The sequence below is a fragment of the Octopus bimaculoides genome, chromosome 5 (assembly GCF_046866305.1).
Source record: "Octopus bimaculoides isolate indiv1 chromosome 5, ASM4686630v1, whole genome shotgun sequence".
NCBI classification, from domain to species: Eukaryota; Metazoa; Mollusca; class Cephalopoda; order Octopoda; family Octopodidae; genus Octopus; species Octopus bimaculoides.
In genome coordinates, this window is record NC_142932.1 from 77,433,506 (window position 1) to 77,452,964 (window position 19,459).

The 19,459-nt window shown below is 37.0% G+C and overlaps 1 protein-coding gene and 1 non-coding gene across 8 annotated transcripts in view; both read left to right on the plus strand.

Annotated features, from left to right (window-relative positions):
• LOC106877418 (signal peptide, CUB and EGF-like domain-containing protein 1) overlaps positions 1-19,459 on the plus strand; it is a 381,546-nt gene that overhangs the window by 309,160 nt on the left and 52,927 nt on the right. For all 7 annotated transcript variants that reach the window (XM_089352468.1, XM_089352467.1, XM_089352470.1 and 4 more), the window contains 4 exons: positions 1,887-2,009; positions 2,916-3,038; positions 4,258-4,377; positions 14,472-14,588. In XM_089352468.1, coding sequence (XP_089208594.1) covers positions 1,887-2,009; positions 2,916-3,038; positions 4,258-4,377; positions 14,472-14,588 — 483 coding nt within the window. The remainder of the gene's footprint in view (positions 1-1,886; positions 2,010-2,915; positions 3,039-4,257; positions 4,378-14,471; positions 14,589-19,459) is intronic.
• On the plus strand, positions 17,520-17,708 carry LOC128247930 (U2 spliceosomal RNA). Its single transcript, XR_008264272.2, has one exon. It is a non-coding gene; the product is annotated as a U2 spliceosomal RNA (small nuclear RNA).

Genomic DNA, 19,459 nt, shown 5'->3' on the forward strand with positions numbered 1-19,459 from the left:
TGGAAAACAAAATAAGAACTTTGAAAGAATTATCTATGAAACTAGTTTTTAAGCATCGAATGGTTATGGAATATCCACCGGAAAAAAAGTAGTAAACAAACGGGTCCCTAGGTAAAAAAAATGGTTGAGACCACTGATGTAGTCGATCGATCTGTTAGACATAGCAACTAGATTACCTTGAATCGCACTTAGCTATCTATGCTAACAGAATTCAGAAAATGCCGAAGTCACCCTCTGTTTTGAGTGAAGGCGCATGGCTCAGTGGTTAGTGTAGGGTTCACAATCATGAGGTAGTGAGTTCTATTCTTGGACCGAACTGTGTGTTGTGTTCTTGAGCAAGACACTTTATTCCACGTTGCTCCAGTTCACTCAGCTGTGGAAATGAGTAATGACTTCAATGGTGCCAAACTGTATCGGCCCCTTTGCCTTTCCCTTGGACAACATCAGTGGCTTGGAGAGTGGAGGCTGGCACGCATGGGCAACTGCTGGTCATCCATAAACAACTTTGGCCGGGACTTGTGCCTGAGAGGGTAACATTCAAGGTGCAATCCCATGGTCATCCTTGACTGAAGGGGCTCTTTACCATTACTCTTTTACTCTTTTACTTGTTTCAGTCATTTGACTGCGGCCATGCTGGGGCACCGCCTTTAATCGAGCTAATCGACCCTGGGACTTATTCTTTCTAAGCCTAGTACTTATTCTATCGGTCTCTTTTTGCCGAACCGCTAAGTTACGGGGACGTAAACACATCAGCATCGCTTGTCAAACGATGGCGGGGGGACAAACACGGACACACAAACACACACACATACACACACACACACACACACACACACACATATATATATATATATATATATATATATATATATATATATATATATATATATATATATATATATATATATATATATACATACATACATATATACGACGGGCTTCTTTCAGTTTCCGTCTACCAAATCCACTTACAAGGCTTTGGTCGGCCCGAGGCTATAGTAGAAGACACTTGCCAAAGGTGCCACGCAGTGTGACTGAACCCGGAACCATGTGGTTGGTAAGCAAGCTACTTACCACACAGCCACTCCTGCGCCTATAAAACGGAAGATGGATACTTTAGTTCTAAATATACAAAAATAGGTCACAGCTGAAATGTATTTGATCATTGGTCTGCTGAATTTGGGATGACCAATGCCTAAACAGCAACAGCATTTGCTGACCATTTTACATCCTACCTCTACATATCATCATCGTCGCAGTCGTAGTCTTCGTCGTAATCTTCGTGACCACCATTACTGCTATTCCTAGTATCAACATCGTCGTAGTTATCGTCGTCATCGCCATCATCTTTAAGATCTCCGTTACTATCACTGCTATTTCCATCATCACCATCACCATAACAATCACCACCCTCACTACCACCACAACAATCATCATCATCATCATCATGCCCATCGTCATCGTCATCATCATCATCATCATCATTATCACCACTACCACCACTACCAACACTATAACAATCATCATCATCATCATCATCATGCCCATCGTCATCGTCATCATCATCATAATCATCATTATCACCACTACCACCACTACCAACACTATAACAATCATCATCATCATCTCCATCATCGTTATCATTACCTCCATCACCAACGTCACCTTCATCATCACTACCGCCATTATCATTATAACTACCACCACCACATCATCACCACCATCATCATCATCATTATCATTATCCCCTTCGCCCTCGCCACCATCATTCTCATCCACATTATCATCACCACCTCCACCAATAACAACAACAACAACAACAACCAGTTTATTGTTTTATTCGTATCCTGGGACGGATGGATTTCTTACTGCTCTTTCTCCAATAGACGTCGACGAATGTGCTACAGAGAACGGAGGCTGTGTACACAAGTGCGAAAACCAACCGGGAAATTACTCTTGTAGCTGCATGGAAGGTTTTCAACTCTCAGAAGATGGTCATAATTGCGAAGGTTTGTAACTGTATTTTCCTTTGCAATGGCTGAAATGATAAAATAAAATATAAAATAAATATGAAAAATATTGGTCGTCAACTAATATCTTGTTTCTCTCGTTATATATTGGATCTTTCTACCTCCTATCGACTATATCGGACATCATGGCAGTCACATATCCCTGTGATTGCAGGCTCAGTATAAGTATATTTATACTGAGAAAGTTAAATAAGGGAAAAACAAATCTAAAGGCTGTCTTTGATGTACAGTTCCCATATTTGTGATAGGGCTGCTGCTACACACACACACACACACACACACACACACAACCAGTCAAAAAATATAGTTCAGATTGTTAGCACTGCTCTATATGCCCTATCACTGACACTACATGTGTCCTATAACCAACGGTATATGTATCCATGTCACTACCCATACTGTACGTATCTTTGTCACTAACACCACTTGTATCTGCGTCACCAACCCATGTATCTGTACCCCAACACTACATCTGTCCGTTCATGACACTACATGTTTATATACACCAACACATGTATCAGTGCATCAAACTGAATGTTTCCACGTCACCGATACTATATGTCCCGTGCACCAACACTGTATGTGTCCCTGTCACCAGCATTGTAAGTGTCTGCGGCACACAACTTCACATCACAAGCTCTATGAGTGCCACGTGTGATTATAGTCCAGTGTTTGAAACACCTGTAATACTCTGGAATTGGTCATTAATTCGCAGTGGATCAAGCACCTGAACAATTTAGTTACAAAGCGACCTCCTGGTCCACATAATCACCCCTGAGTCTATAAGTCCCATGTCTTTAAAGCGTCTAATGTAATGTAGTTCTGCACTTCTTTTAACATTGTTAATGTCGTTGGAGTATTGAATGTCTCTCTTGTCAACTTTAGACATCGATGAATGCAAACAGAGCCAACGTCTTTGTGACCAGCTCTGTATCAATACCCAGGGGAGTTATGTGTGCTTATGCAGGCCTGGATATTACCTCAGCCCTGATGGACGAACTTGCACAGGTGAGTTATATTACTATAATGTATTTTTAAAATCTAACCAGAATAAATCAGTGAAGTAATGAACAGTTGTACGAGATCAATGTCGATGAATTAGCAAATAGGCCTCGGTGAAACATCTGTAATATACCTTATTCGAAATAAGCTACAAACACAATATATCTTTTGTCTTATCTCGATGTCATTATACCAATAGCTCTTTCTACTCACTACAATAGGTACAAGGCCTGAAATTCTTGAGAGAATGAGTAAGTCGATCACATCAACGCCAGTGTTCCGCTGGTACTTATTTCATTGATCTCGAAAGGATTAACGGTAAAGTCAGCTTCGGCGAAATTTGAACTCAGGGCGTACAGCCGAGAGAACTGCCGCCGAGCACCTTGTACGTGTTGTAACGATTCTGCCAGGTCACTGTCTTCATTATGCAGTAGTTCTATTTCACTTGTTTCATTATCATTAGTCAATTGCTTAACCATTTATCCAATTAACTAATCGACTGTTTTATTAATCGCTCAATTAAGCTCTCCAGTTGGTAAAGTATGAGTGGCTAAGGGATGATAGTTGTAATTAGAATCTCAGCCTGCTCAAAAAAAGGAATTTCCAAACAGACTTGTATTTGTAGGTACGTATGCGTGCATGTACATATAAGTGCGTGGGCTTATATAAATATATAAATATATATATATATATATATATATATATATATATATATATATATATATATATATATATATATATTCTTTCATTCTTTTACACATGCTGGGGCACCGCTAGTGTATATATATATATATATATATATATATATATATATATATATATATATATATATACATACATATATAGAATAAGTACAAAGAATAAGTCCTGTGGTCAATTTGCTTGACTAAAGGTGGTGCTCCAGCATGCCCGCAGTCAAATGACTGAAACAAGTAAAAGAATGAAAGAAAAGAATAAAAGAATATATAAATATAATGTTATATTATATATATACTCATAGTTATATATACATGTGTGTGCATGAGTGTATGTATGTATGTATGTATGTGTTGTAGCGTGAAGGTAGGTAGCTGAGTGTGTATGTGTATGTGTGTGTGTGTGAGAGAGAGAGAGAGAGAGAGAGAGAGAGAGAGAGCAAGAAAAAAGAGAAAAATTATGTAAACGATTCTAAACTCTTCAGCTTATACCGTATATTTCAACGTTACAATTTGCTTCTGTCTTTCAGCCGACTCTAAATGTCACCGAGCCTTCGGTTGTGCTCAGATCTGCAGACCAATGACACAAGGGCATCATTGTGCCTGTCTGAAGGGGTACCGCTTGCATCCTAATCGGAGGGATTGCATTCGTAAGTAGGTAGTCTATGTCTACAGCTTTATTTTCTTTTGAAAGCAGTTCATACATTAGCATTTCGTGGCATTCACAGTGATACGGAGACTGCCAAACCAGGATGTTTTTTTCTCTCTCTTCAGTAATTATTATCCATGTTTCTAACACTGCCAGACCAAAAGAAGGAGGGACAAAAATTCTACATGGTCGCTCGATCTGCGAGAAATAATAGCTAAATCCGTCTCAGCCACACTTTATCGTCTTAAAAAATGGAGGATACATTCGACAATACAGTATGCAGTACTTTATGCTAGAAATAAAGTTTGGATATTTACGGCTGGAACGCTTTCGACGGCTGGAATGCTTTCGATCATAGGGTCTGTTCGGTCAGGCCTGACCTGGGGTTAAACACAACAGCAAAAGCAAGAACAAGGAAGTGTTGGAAAAGACACTACCATATATAAAATAGTTACACACACACACACACACACACACACACACACACATACACATACACACACACACGCACGCACACGCACACATACACATATATATGTATATATAATAATAGTAATAATAATAATAATAATAATAATAATAATAATAATAATAATAATAATAATATATGAGCTTATGCATGTATCCATGCATATATGTACATACCTACATCTACATGTATATATAGATGCATATATATATATATATATATATATATATATATATATATATATATATATATATATATATATATATATGAAACGAAAAATAGTTACACGAGATTTGGCTCTGAAAGTACACTTTTCTGCATAAACATAACGAATAAAGAGCCAACACATGGCCAACAGAAAGCATTAACAAAGTTAACTCGCTTACTACTATTAGATACTTGTTAATATTAACTTCACTAATGACTGCAACATAAAGTATGCAAATGCACACACCACATACGCACATACAGGCATAAATATATACATGCATATATAAATAAATATTTAGTGTTTTGTGTGCTAATCATTATTATTATTATTATTATTATTATTATTATTATTATTATTATTATTATTATTATTATTATGACCGGGTTCCAACTCGAGCCTCAGCATCAAAGTCCACCTGCCACACACTTCTTGGTACAACATCATTGCATCGAGGTCCTGGATACAATCCAGGCCAGTGTCTTCAATCAAGTTGTCGATGTAAGTGTGACGAAGTTTTCCTCTTCTTACATCACCATGAAGTGGGTTCCACAAGACTAATTCGGATTCTTCTAGTCCAGAGTGGCGCACGCAGTGACAAGATTGTCGCAGCTTATCTGGTCACTGGTTGCGTGTTAAGACTTTCAGTATAAACAAGAAGGAAAATGGTAATAGAATTTATACTAACTGTAGAGTTTCAAAATATTTTTATTGAAGCTTGAAATTCAAATTTCTTAACTCTGGGTTTTATGCCTCCGATCTCGGAGCAAAATCTAAGGAATGATTTAGAATAATAAGAAAATTCAGATAACGAAAACAAACAGAAATCATTTGATTCGATACATGGGCAATAATGTGTGTGTGTGTGTGTGTGTGTGTGTGTGTATGGTATGAAGTTCAACAAGTAGCACGGCACTCGATCAGTTAAGAGAGTAAATAAATTAATATAATAAGAACCACAAAAAGTCATGTGAAATACAGCTAGCCGGGGTTTCTGGAAAAAATATCAATTTATTTTGCTATATATATCAAGCTGGTAAAAATAACAAGACCATTGCTCTCTGTCTTTTTTCTGAAGACGCGTGCTCATTCAAAACTCAATTACATCGAACGCAGTTTCTAAACCGCCTTGTTTTTACCAGCTTGAAAAGTAATATAAATGATAAAATAAATTATTATTTCGGCCAGGAAACCCAGGGAAGATGTCTTTCAGAAGACTTTTTGTAATTTTTAACATAATGTGTGTGTGTATTTATATATGTATCTACATATAAAGGTACACACACACATACACACACACACGTGTGTGTGTGTGTTAAATGGAGAAACGATGACGAGTAACAATTCTGTAAATGATAATAATAATTATAAGCTTAAAACTTGTAAGCCTTCACCGTGTATTGACTAAAGAAAATAGTCTAATATTAGGGTATATATGTCCTTGACAGAAAAAACCACCCACTTTTTCCGGTCGAGAGCTCATATGCCGCAGTATTAAACGACTTTCTTTAACCAATGCATGGTGATCGCTTATAAGCTTTACGCTTATTATTATTATTTTATGTTTGACTTTTGCTTTACATTTGTACAAGTTGGCTCCAATTCTCACCCAGAGACCTCAAGAGACAACAAGTTAGAAGTTCATGTTGGTGTTATGCCTAGGGTGCCATATATTTGGTTTTGTACATAGTGTTGTTCTAGAGAATGTTTAAGAAACCATAAGAAAATTATGTGTTTGTTTTAAAACTTGAGATCACATTGTGCAGCTCTATCATGCCTGTTGAGATACTCTGCAGGCGCAAGAAGAAAGTCCGGTGTGATTTATTGAAATTCTCTATCAAACGAATAAAAGATTTTGTTTGCTTAATTCACTGGAGAGCATTGTAATTATTTCAGTGAGTTTGTATTCGTGTGTGTATATGTGTTTAAGACGTCTATTTTTTATCTGCTGTATTAATAGATACTGTGTGCTTTGGCAAAGGTCTGTTTTAAATTTGTTTATATTTAGAAGTATGCTCTTAGATGAATTTTCTTTGATGTTTGCATGGTGACATTATCTCATTTATCTTCTTTAGTGTGTGTTTTATGATATTTTGTGATATCATGTGGTAGATAAAGGAAGATTCCTGAGCCATTTATGGATGATGGTCCTCAGTCTATTATATCCTATTTTGTATTCTCAGTAAAGTTTTCCTTTAACTTTTAGATTAGTTGCGCTCAGTTTTTGTGATGTCACTTACAAATTAACTCTGATCTTATGCTGAATGTGACTGTTCTTTTGACGACGAAGTATTTTTCCTGATTGCAATTGTCGCAGAAGTTTGAACAGGGATGTACATGTCACGTAAGAAAGAGGGGGAGAGAGAGAAAGGATAGAGAGGAAGAGAGAGAGAGAGGAAAGGAGAGAAAAGCGATTGATAGAATTGTTAGATCGTCGATTAGATTGCATTGTGGCTTTTGCTCTGGCTCTCTACACTCTAACTTTAGTGTAAGCTCTTTCTCAAATATTCGGCCGGATCTCTAATTTAAGGACACCTCACTCCCGCCTAATACACATACACACATACATACACACAAGCACACATACACACACAAACACACACACACACACACGCACATATATATATATATATATATATATATATATATATATATATATATACATGTGTGTGTGAGAAAGTTGGTATGTGAAAGCACGTGGTTGGATGTATAAAAGATAATAAGAGTGAAAAAACTACGGAAGGCTTGTGTTACATGGTTAAAGTATATATTTAAATTATGTCAGAAAAATGTAAGAAAAATGTTAGAAAAATGTTATAAAATCTTTTTGGTATATAAACAATGAAGTAGAGAAATTTGAAAAGACAACACGAAACCGGTTATTTCTCAAAATACAATGTTTATATACCAAAAAGATTTTATAACATTTTTCTAACATTTTTCTTACATCTTTCTGACATAATTTAAATATATACTTTAACCATGTAACACAAGCCTTCTGTAGTTTTTTCACTCTTATTATCTTTTATATATATATATATATATATATATATATATATATATATATATATATATATATATATATATATATATATATATATATATATATATATATATAAGCAATGTTAATTCTCTAAATGAAGTATTAACAGTAACTGCACGATAAAGTGTAGTATATTGCCACTTAAGTGTGGCTGACCCCTAGGGGTGGATGTTACTGTTGCTTTTAGCCCCAGGAGGACATCTCCTCCAGCTGGCTTATCGACACACGACTGTGTCCTGTTTGCCAAGGGAGTTATCCCTCTCACCACGGCCAGCAGCACGAACGTATCCGGATTTCAGGGTTATTTCCCTTCGTCGGCGTTCGACAGCCGATGACCTTGGTGAGAGAGAAAAACCTGGCAAATCTTATATCTTCTTTTCCAGTGGCATTCTTCACTGATATTGAAAAGGTGAAAACAAGCAATGTTAATTCTCTAAATGAAGTATTAACAGTAACTGCACGATAAAGTGTAGTATATTGCCACTTAAGTGTGGCTGACCCCTAGGGGTGGATGTTACTGTTGCTTTTAGCCCCAGGAGGACATCTCCTCCAGCTGGCTTATCGACACACGACTGTGTCCTGTTTGCCAAGGGAGTTATCCCTCTCACCACGGCCAGCAGCACGAACGTATCCGGATTTCAGGGTTATTTCCCTTCGTCGGCGTTCGACAGCCGATGACCTTGGTGAGAGAGAAAAACCTGGCAAATCTTATATCTTCTTTTCCAGTGGCATTCTTCACTGATATTGAAAAGGTGAAAACAAGCAATGTTAATTCTCTAAATGAAGTATTAACAGTAACTGCACGATAAAGTGTAGTATATTGCCACTTAAGTGTGGCTGACCCCTAGGGGTGGATGTTACTGTTGCTTTTAGCCCCAGGAGGACATCTCCTCCAGCTGGCTTATCGACACACGACTGTGTCCTGTTTGCCAAGGGAGTTATCCCTCTCACCACGGCCAGCAGCACGAACGTATCCGGATTTCAGGGTTATTTCCCTTCGTCGGCGTTCGACAGCCGATGACCTTGGTGAGAGAGAAAAACCTGGCAAATCTTATATCTTCTTTTCCAGTGGCATTCTTCACTGATATTGAAAAGGTGAAAACAAGCAATGTTAATTCTCTAAATGAAGTATTAACAGTAACTGCACGATAAAGTGTAGTATACATATATGTATATATACACAGAGAGAGAGAAGGCATATGTATATATATATATTTCGTTTTGGGATTTGGTTTGCAAGATTCTTTATGTGAGTTCGTGTGTTGAAGCATATTCTATTGTGTCTGGGGAGAGTCATTTTCTTTTTTTGCCTTATAATTTAACACCGGTAAAATTTCCACTTATTTCTTATTTTTATTTTCCTAAAATTTTCGTAAGAGATAAGTGGAAATTTTACCGATGAGTGTGTTAAATTATAAGGCACAAAAAGAAAATGACTCCCCAGACGCAGTAGTATATATATATATATATATATATATATATATATATATATATATATATATATAAAGAGAGTGAGAGAGCATATATAGCATTTTGTGTAACATACTTAACGTGAATATACGGTAGAAAAACTCAAAAACAGTAGTATTCGTCAAAACCTATAGACGTATATGTGACATATACCTACGTATAAAAGATGCTGTCAGGATACGGATATCGCAGTTTTTTAAATTTTCTACAGTATATCCAAGTTAAGTAAGAATAGAATACTATTTTGGACTAATACTGCTTCTATCGCAAATACCTGTGTGCGTGTGTGTGTGTGTGTGCGTGCGTGCGTGCGTGTCTGTCTGTCTGTCTGTCTGTACCAGTGTCTGTGTGTGTGTTTGTGCGCGCGTGTGTGTGTGTTTGATACGCATTCAAATATCTTGCTTATTTTAGGTGCAGGCGTGGCTGCATGGGGAGAAGTTTGCTTCCCGACCACATTGTTCCGGGTCCAGTCCCACTGCGTGGCACCTTGGACAAGTGTCTTCTATTATTGTATCGAGTCGACCAGAGCCATATGAGTGGATTTGCCAGACGGAAACTAAAAGAAGCCCGTCGTATGTGCGGCGTGTGTGTGTGTGTCTTTGTGTCTATGTTTGTCCTCGACCACTGCTTGACAACCACTGCTGGTGTATTTTCTTCGCCGTAACATAGCGGTTCAGCGAAAGACACCGATCGAATAAGTACCAGGCTTTAAAAAAGAGTAAATAATGGGGTCAATTCGTTCGACTAAATAATTCTTTAAAATGGTGCCCCAGCATGGCCGCAGATTAATGACTGAAACAAATAGATTTATATACACGTAAGTATATGCAAACTAATATACAGGGTACAATAAACATTTTCAGATTCACCATAGTTAATAAGCATATAATCTTTAAAAGCACGGTGTGTACCAATCCACCGACCTAATCCATCATGGTAACTGAACAAAAACACTAAAATATTAGCTACATGAAGACACTATTTTCACTTTCGAAACTTTAATAGTATCACACGAATCTCCGTATAAAACATGCGCGGGGTTTCTATCGCACTTCGTATATATATATTTTTGCAATCTTACGTTTTAAAAAATATATTCACAGACATCAATTTCGTAATTGGATTGTTATGTTAAACAAACTACGTTAAAACGTCTACGGAAAATTCAACAGAATTTGCAAGTGAACAAATTTTGAAAACAGTAAACATTCTTTTCAATGTGTCCACGAGTTTTTTGGGGGGTTTTTATTCTTTGCCATTGGTGAATAGACTTCTTAACGTAAACCAAAAACAGATTTCATCAAAAAAATTATTCTTCTAGACTATTAAATAAACGTTTACATTATCTGTTACTTGATGAATTTACCTTGCAAGAAGACTATACATAACACTGGCTTGTGTTTATTTAAATGTCGTCTGCTAATCATATTATTTTACATCTGGCAGGAAAAAAATGGCAGGGATAAAAATTCACTAAATTTGATTCCAGTCTCTTAATGGACTTGATGCTTCTGTTGCTGGATCTACAAAACTGTCTACTTTACTTTTTTCTTTTTCTCCGAATCCAAAGCAAAAACAAAGAAAAAGAGGGATTTTGATTGTTAGCCAATTTCCATATTTCCATAATAAACACGCGTTTACGTATGTTGTGCTATGTGGATATGTACACACACACACACACACACACACACACACACATACACATACACATTCATACATACACAAATACATGCACACACACTCAGTGTGTGTGTGTGTATGTGCGTGCAGGAAAATTCTTTAATCAAAGATCAAGGGGACAGAAATCCAAACAAAATGCGAATTAAGTGTAACTGTAGAGTTATATTTTGCAGATTTCTTTGCTAAAACAATAAACCTGTAAAATATAACTACATATAGCTATATATATATATATATATATATATATATATATATATATATATATATATATATATATATATATATATATATATATATATAATATTTACATATATATATATATGCATAGATGCATAAACATATACATATATATACGTATATACATATATATATCTAATCATATCTACGCACATATGTACATACATATATACATAGACATATATACTTATATACATAGATACATACATACATATATATATATATACATATATATATATATATATATATATATATATATATATATATATATATATATATATATATATATATATATATATATATATATATTGTAATAGATATCCTCCAAATAGTGCTTAGAGAAATCCTAATCTTAAACTTAAGTTCTTCATCGGTGTTAAGGTAGTGCAGAGACAGTCTGCTCTAAGAACGATTGCCATCTAGCGGTTATTAAGATAGAAAAGCGGTTCTTCTAATGAGGATATTATGAGTTTATTGCACGGAGCTATCAACATACGTGCTCGTTGATTTTTTTATTTTTTTATTTTGCTTTTCTGTCTACCTATAATATCGATTCAATATTCGACTTCATTGCATAATAATATACATGGTTATATCAATCAGTCATCGATTATCCGATGCACCTATAAAAACAAGACTTGATTCATTATGCCATTTGTATATGCAACGTTCCATCTAAATCTATTCTTTACACCTATTACTGCTTGTACAGACAGACAGACAGACAAACAGACAGACAGACAGACAGACAGACAGACAGACAGATAGATAGATAGATAGATAGATAGATAGATAGATAGATAGATAGATAGATAGATAGATAGATATAGACACGTATGTATATGTGCGTGCGCATGTGTGTATGTTAATGTTTGATTTTATGCAAAGTAACATATTAAAACAATTTAACATTAAATAAAAGGCCACTCAACAGTTTTTAGTAGTACATATTTCTTTCTACTCAAGACACAAGACCCTAAATTTTGGGGGAGGGGGCTAGTCGATTAGATCGACTCCAATACGCAACTGGTGCTTTATTTATCGAACCCGAAATGATGAAAGGCCCCGGTGGAATTTGAACTCAGAACGTAAAGACAGACGAAATACCGCTAAGTATTCCTATTTCTTTATGACCCACAAGGGGCTAAACATAGAGGGGACAAACAAGGACAGACAAATGGATTAAGTCAATTACATCGACACCAGTGTGTAACTGGTACTTAATTTATCGACCCCGAAAGGATGAAAGGCAAAGTCGACCTCGGCGGAATTTGAACTCAGAATGTAGCGGCAGACGAAATACCGCTAAGCATTCCGCCCGCGTGATAACGTTTCTTATTTCTTTATTGCCCACAAGGGGCTAAACATAGAGGAGACAAACAAGGACAGGCAAAGGGATTAAGTCGATTACATTGACCCCAGTGCGTAACTGGTACTTAATTTATCGACCCCGAAAGGATGAAAGGCAAAATCGACCTCGGCGGAATTTGAACTCGTTCAATAATCTTTAGTAATCATACCGAGTAGACGAGAGCTTTATCCCATAAAGTACTATAACGGCTGTTTTAAATTAGGTCAAGTGTAATATGTTTTCGTATGTTCTTTTGGCTTTTTTTTTTTGAAGTACCAATGAATAAGAAAAGAATCAGTTTTCAAGGCTCTTTCATTGGAATTTAAGCAACACAAATTGGATAGTCATATGTTTATGTATAAATGTAAGTATATAGGTGTAAGGTTATTGCTGTGATTATTGAAGACTGGGAGGGGACAGAAAATCGATCGACTTGGAAAGAAATAATCTGCGATGATTGTAAACACGGTGCATCGACTGCTTCATCTTGAGACGAGCTCTTCTTAAACAGGATTTTACTTCAATCCTAGAAACTTTTCTACCTGAAAACATCTCTAACGTCTATAATAGGTTCTGTTTGACCAAAACCGGATGTATTTGTCCTATAATATATCATGACCAATTGAAGAGTTGGCTTGCTTCTGTAAAGAAGTGGCAATCACTGTGTATGAAAGTACGTAGATATGTATGTATGTATGTATGTATGTATGTATGCATGAATGTATGTGAGGGTGTACATATGTTTGCATATATGTATGTTTGTATGTGTGATATATTATGTGAAGAAGAAACGACGCAAATAATCCTTAATCAATTACAGAATATGTTCTGTTGACCCGTTGACCCGATCACTGGTGCATGGTACACTATGCTAGTTATTATGACCAGGTGTAATAAACACACTAAAATTGCTTCAAATTTTGCCACGAGGCCAGCCATTTTGGGGGAAGGTTAAGTCGATTACACTGGCCCCAGTGCATAATAAGTACTTATTTTATCGGTCCCGTATGATTAACAAGCAAATTCGACCTCGTCAGCATTTGAACTCGTATTCCGCTAAGCACTATGTCCGAAGCACTAACGATCCTGCCAGCTCGCCGCCTTAACACTTACTATAATACATTCTGAAACTATTTACAAATTCATTTTCAGCCATTCCATTATATCGTTGTGTGCGTGTGTTTCTGTGTCTGTGTGTGTGCACATACATAGATACATAGAGAGAGAGAGAGAGAGAGAGAGAGAGAGAGAGAGAGAGACTCTGTTGGTTATTTTCTGTAGTGCCAACCTTCGGACCAAAGTAGATTATATTAGTTCTAATAACCAGCGCTGCACCGTGTCCTCCACATTAGCAGTTAACTTTCAATAGACCAGTCCACCTGGTTGTAAATAGGGTACATGAAAACTTACGCATGGCTGTTATAGACTTCAGAATCAGTCGTAGAACAATCGAATTAGTGGTGTGGTTAAACATGAATCCGTTGCTAATATGTTTGTTGTTATAATTGTTGCTAATTTTCTTAAACATCTGTAAATAGTGCTTTGGCTTTTCAAAATGTGTTTTTAAACCAGTTTTGTCAATGAATTAATCACACAGTTATGCACCGTATTGTTTTTGTATCTATTTTATTTAATAGTAACCTGTGCGAAGGGAAATGGTGGTTGCCAACACCGATGCAAAGATGCCGAATTAGGACCGGAATGCAGATGTGTGTCAAAATATAATCTTGGAGGAGATAAGAAGTCTTGTATAGGTAAGTAAAAACTAGTTTGGAAGATGACTATTTTGTTTTACATTTTATATGCCTCCAAAACAAGATCACTCACAGACATTCCAGCAGATACAGAACAGATGAGGCATTTTAGGTTTTTAACTGCTCGTCTAAGAGAAGGTAACTCTATACAAATCCTGCAACTTGATGATAACGCTTGGGCTCATGGTACTTGTTACACCAAAAGAAAACAAGTTTGATGGGCGAGAGAGTGTGATTGGCTCTGCCAAACCATACCTCTATCGTAATATTCATCGAGCAGATTGACCAACAAGCCAAAATACCAGCACCATCACACTTCCTTAATAAGTTCTAAGGCGACAAAGAAAGAAGTGATGAAGACAAGTAGAGGATGTTACTGGAAATCTTTCAGCTTTGATTCTGCACAGAGTTAGCCATAATGTGGTGGCTGTTTACAACAGTGTCTTACTGAACCTCCCACAATATCGATCCGTCCAAGTTATTTAACGTGTCAACTAAATGAACATTTCCACTACAGCAGGGAATTGTAAATGCAAAGGAACCTGTGAGGAAAAATAAATTACAACGCTAATTGTACAATTTTTTTTTTACATATGCACACAATTACACTAAACAATATTAAGTAAAATGCTATTATGCATTAATTAACCAGCAGACGATTTCAACTTTGGATGCAAGCGAAATTTTGTCAGCTAGCGTGAGAGGTTTCTCTACAACAATACGTTTATTATCATTACTATCAATCGAGAATATGGGTGACAGCCAAGACAACAATCATTTAACTAAGATTTTGTGATATATTCATAAGAGTGTTAAGTACAGCATAAATGATTGAATCTACTTCTATTTTCTGTCATTTTCTGGATTAAAAACAATACAATGTCTCCGTGTTGCAGAGTTTCTGAGATATTAGTTCACCTTTTGATGTATAGCGCATTTTTTCGGGTGAGGTTAACCCTACATCTGCATGTATATGTAGGCCTAAGTACGATACGTTTTTGAAGACTGACCGTTACCTATGCATGCAAGTCTCTACACTCTCCATGCCAGTGATGTTTTGGCCAATGCAGCTTAGCATCAGTGCCGTTACAAACAGATATCACAAGGCGTCTCTCTCGAGTTCAATACCCTGGATTTGTACTTTGTTATCGGCTCCCTAAAAGTTGGCCTCGGCGGGATCTGAACTCAGACCGCAGGGATTCACAAGTACCAGGACGTATTCTATCCAACACTTTAATGACTTAGCCAGTTTGCTATCCCTTTTTTTTTTTTTTTCACATATTTTACTTATTTATCTACGGATAAATATATTGTCTGCGCTTAAAGGCTCTGAATTTTATATGTGGGAATCGCCTCCAAAGGGTTAAAGCGTCGGTTTCTGAAATTGCATGTTTTTTCCTGAGCCTTTGGACTCAAAATGCCAAGTACTAGGTTTCCATTTTCGTATGAGTGAGCGCGTTCACAGCCATATCCCTAAACGGGACACCGGTCCGTTGCAAGTTGGTTACATCCACCCATATACTTGACTAGTACTTTATTTTATCGACCCAGAATGGATGAAAGGTAAATTTGGTTTCGGTGAGATTTGAACTCAGAAGATAAAGAGCCAGAAGTAATGCCGCTAAGCATTTTGTTCGACTCGTAAACAGTTCTGCCTGCTCGTCTCCTTACAGTTATGTAATAGCATACAACAAATACTTTCTTATATAGGCACAAACTTTGAAATCTAAGGAAGGAAATAGTCAGTCACAACGACTCAGTACTTCACTGATACTTTATTTTAATGACCCCCAAAAGGATGGAAAGCAGAGTTGACTCAGCTCTCAACATAATGTGTCGGAAGAAATGCGGCTAAGCATTTGGTCCGACGAGCAACCAATTTTACTAGCTCTCCACTTACAATTAAATAATTGTATGTAATAAATAAATACGCTTAGTTGTTTACAGTGTTGGACGTTATTCTATAAGCCCTAAGTAACTGATAGTGGTGTGTTCATTACATTTAAATTTTTAGTTTGACAAAAGGATTAGACAGAAAGCTTTTATTATTAATATACTTGTCTCAAATTCAGAAGACTTATTAAAGAATCGTTATTTAGGAATTTTTACATCGTTTATTAACTAACTTGCGCTGTTTTCTTGCTGCAGCACGTACCAGAGTGTTGAAAAATTATATTCAACTGGTTTCTAATTTAATAAATTTAGTAACCATGATTTATTACATAATAAGTAGCTACTTAAACGTAAATGATTTTGACGTAAAAAGATTTTGAAGTAAAACATGTAACTGATATAAAATAGCTTAGAATAATGTTACTGCTTAGATAGTTATAACATTTAAAACAGCAACAAAAAGATGGATTGCAATATAATGAACTTCTTTTGTTAATTAGAGATTCACATAAGATTTTCACAAGACACAAAATGGTCTTTCTTTAAACTCAGAAATTTTAGTAACACGGTTAAAAGGTAATCTGTGGAAATGCAAGGGATGTGGACGAGTGATTAAGAAGTTCACTTAACATATACATAGTTCGATACCTCTGGTGGCACCAATTACGTATGCCTTCAACCGTAGGGTTAGGTTGACCGATGTCGTGTGCGGGAAATTTGGTAAATCAGAAACGATGCAGAATCCCGCCCTATACATGTATATATATATATATGTGTGTGTGTGTGTGTGTGTGTGTGTGTGTGTGTGTGTGTGTGTGTGTATAAACTAGTAAACATAGAAGATATGTCCTTATAAGTGATCAGCTATATATCTATATAGACAATCAAAGACCCACCATCGAAACCGGACATTTACCGTGGCTAGCAAAAGCAGTTGACCTATTACTGGCTATATGTTTTACGTCTTGCAACGTAGAACCATTTAGTACTATGTAGATTGTGCTTGAAGGAATTGATGAGGCCTTAATGGAAAAGAAAGCGTCTTCTCGGCCTTTTGGCTAAGACCAAAGTGTAGTATCTGTTCTTGGCTTAATATCTGATACGGTCCCTATATAAAGCCATCAATATTAAACTAATTTTTAGAGCGAGCGATGAGTTAGGGGCTTGCTCCGCCTATGCCACGGGTTCATCTGGTATTGCAGTACTTCCAGGATTCATCCCTCCTCCAAACCGTTAAAAGTGTCTATCTTCTATCTTTTCAATCCTTCTTTTGACATAGCCATCAGGCAGAGGAAAACTGATGATGATGATGATGATGATGGCAGTGGTAACAGTGGTGGTGATGTTGGTGAAGGTCGTGGTGGAGGTGGTGGAGGTGGTAGTGGAGGTGATGATGCAATGGTAATGGTGGTGGTGGCGGTGGCAGCAGCGGTGGTGGTGGTGGTGGTTAGTAACGGTGGTGATAGGTGACGTTCCAATAGTCGGATTATCACTATTGTTATTTCTACCGTCGAAGGTGTCGGTGGTGATGGCGCTGGTAATGGTTAGATTACTGTTGTCGATATTATTACTACTGTCAGCAGTGTTGATGGTGGTGATGGTGGTGGTGGTCGTGGTTTTGGTGGTGGTTGAGAACATCTTTTTTCTATTTCCTCCTCTTCTTCTTCCTCCTACTCCTCTTCTTCTACCTCCTCCTCCTCCTCGTTTCTTCCCTTTCTTCTCACCATCCTTATTTTCGCATCACACGACGCCTGTTGCAATTTTTGTTTTTTAGTATTAATTTAAAAAACAAAATTGAAGAAGACATTTTTTTAACGAACTCTGCCCCTTGCTGGGACAGACAAGGAAATGATCACCCCCTTCCACACACACACACACACACACACACCTACCTCATAACCCCGGTTACTCTGGCAACAAAATATACAAAAAAAAAATTCAAAATAACAAATCTCTAAACTACTCAAACAAAACTGAAGTTAGGAGTGACTGTGTGGTAAGTAGCTTGCTTACCAACCACATGGTTCTGGGTTCAGTCCCACTGCGTGGCACCTTGGGCGAGTGTCCTCTACTATAGCCTCGGGACGAATAAAGACTTGTGAGTGGGTTTGGTAGACGGAAACTGAAAGAAGCCCGTTGTATATATGTATATATATATATATATATATATATATTGTGTGTGTGTGTGTGTGTGTGTGTGTGTGTGTGTGTGTGTGTGTGTGTGTGTGTGTGTGTGTGTGTGTGTCGCCCCAACTTCGCTTGACAACCGATGCTGGTGTGCTTACGTCCCCGTAACTTAGCGGTTCGGCAAAAAGAGATCGATAGAATAAGTACTAGGCTTACAAATAAGTCCTAGGATCGGTTTGCTCGACTAAAGGCGGTGCCCCAGCATGGCCGCAATCAAATGACTGAAACAAGTAAAAGAATAAAGAGAGAGTTGTGAAATGCGACTTATCTGGACAAGCAAAAACAAAGCAAAAAGAATATAAATAAATAAATGAATAATTCCTTCTGTCGTAGGTACAAAGCCTGAAATTTTGAGGGAGGGAGCCAGTCAATTACGTCGACCTCTGATGCTCATCTGGTGCTTATTTTATCGACCCTGAAAGGATAAAAGGTAAAGTCAGCTTCGTCGGAATTTGAACTCAGAATGTAAAGACAGACGAAATGGCGATAAGCATATTGTCTGGCGTGCCAAAGGTTCTACAACCTCAACGTTTTAATAATTATGATAACATCAACAGAAGCAGCATCAACCAGAACAACAACAACAACAACAAAAGAGGTCACCATGTCACGCACTTCTGGGTGAGATGCGGGTACCTGGTGTACCCTCATCAAATGATTAGTTATTTGTACTGCTGCGTCACTTTGATGGTGTGTGCTGCTCTCTCATTTATTGATGATGATGATGATGATGACCCTTTCTGCTATAGATATAAGGCCTGAAATTTGGGGGAGGGTGATAGCCGATTATA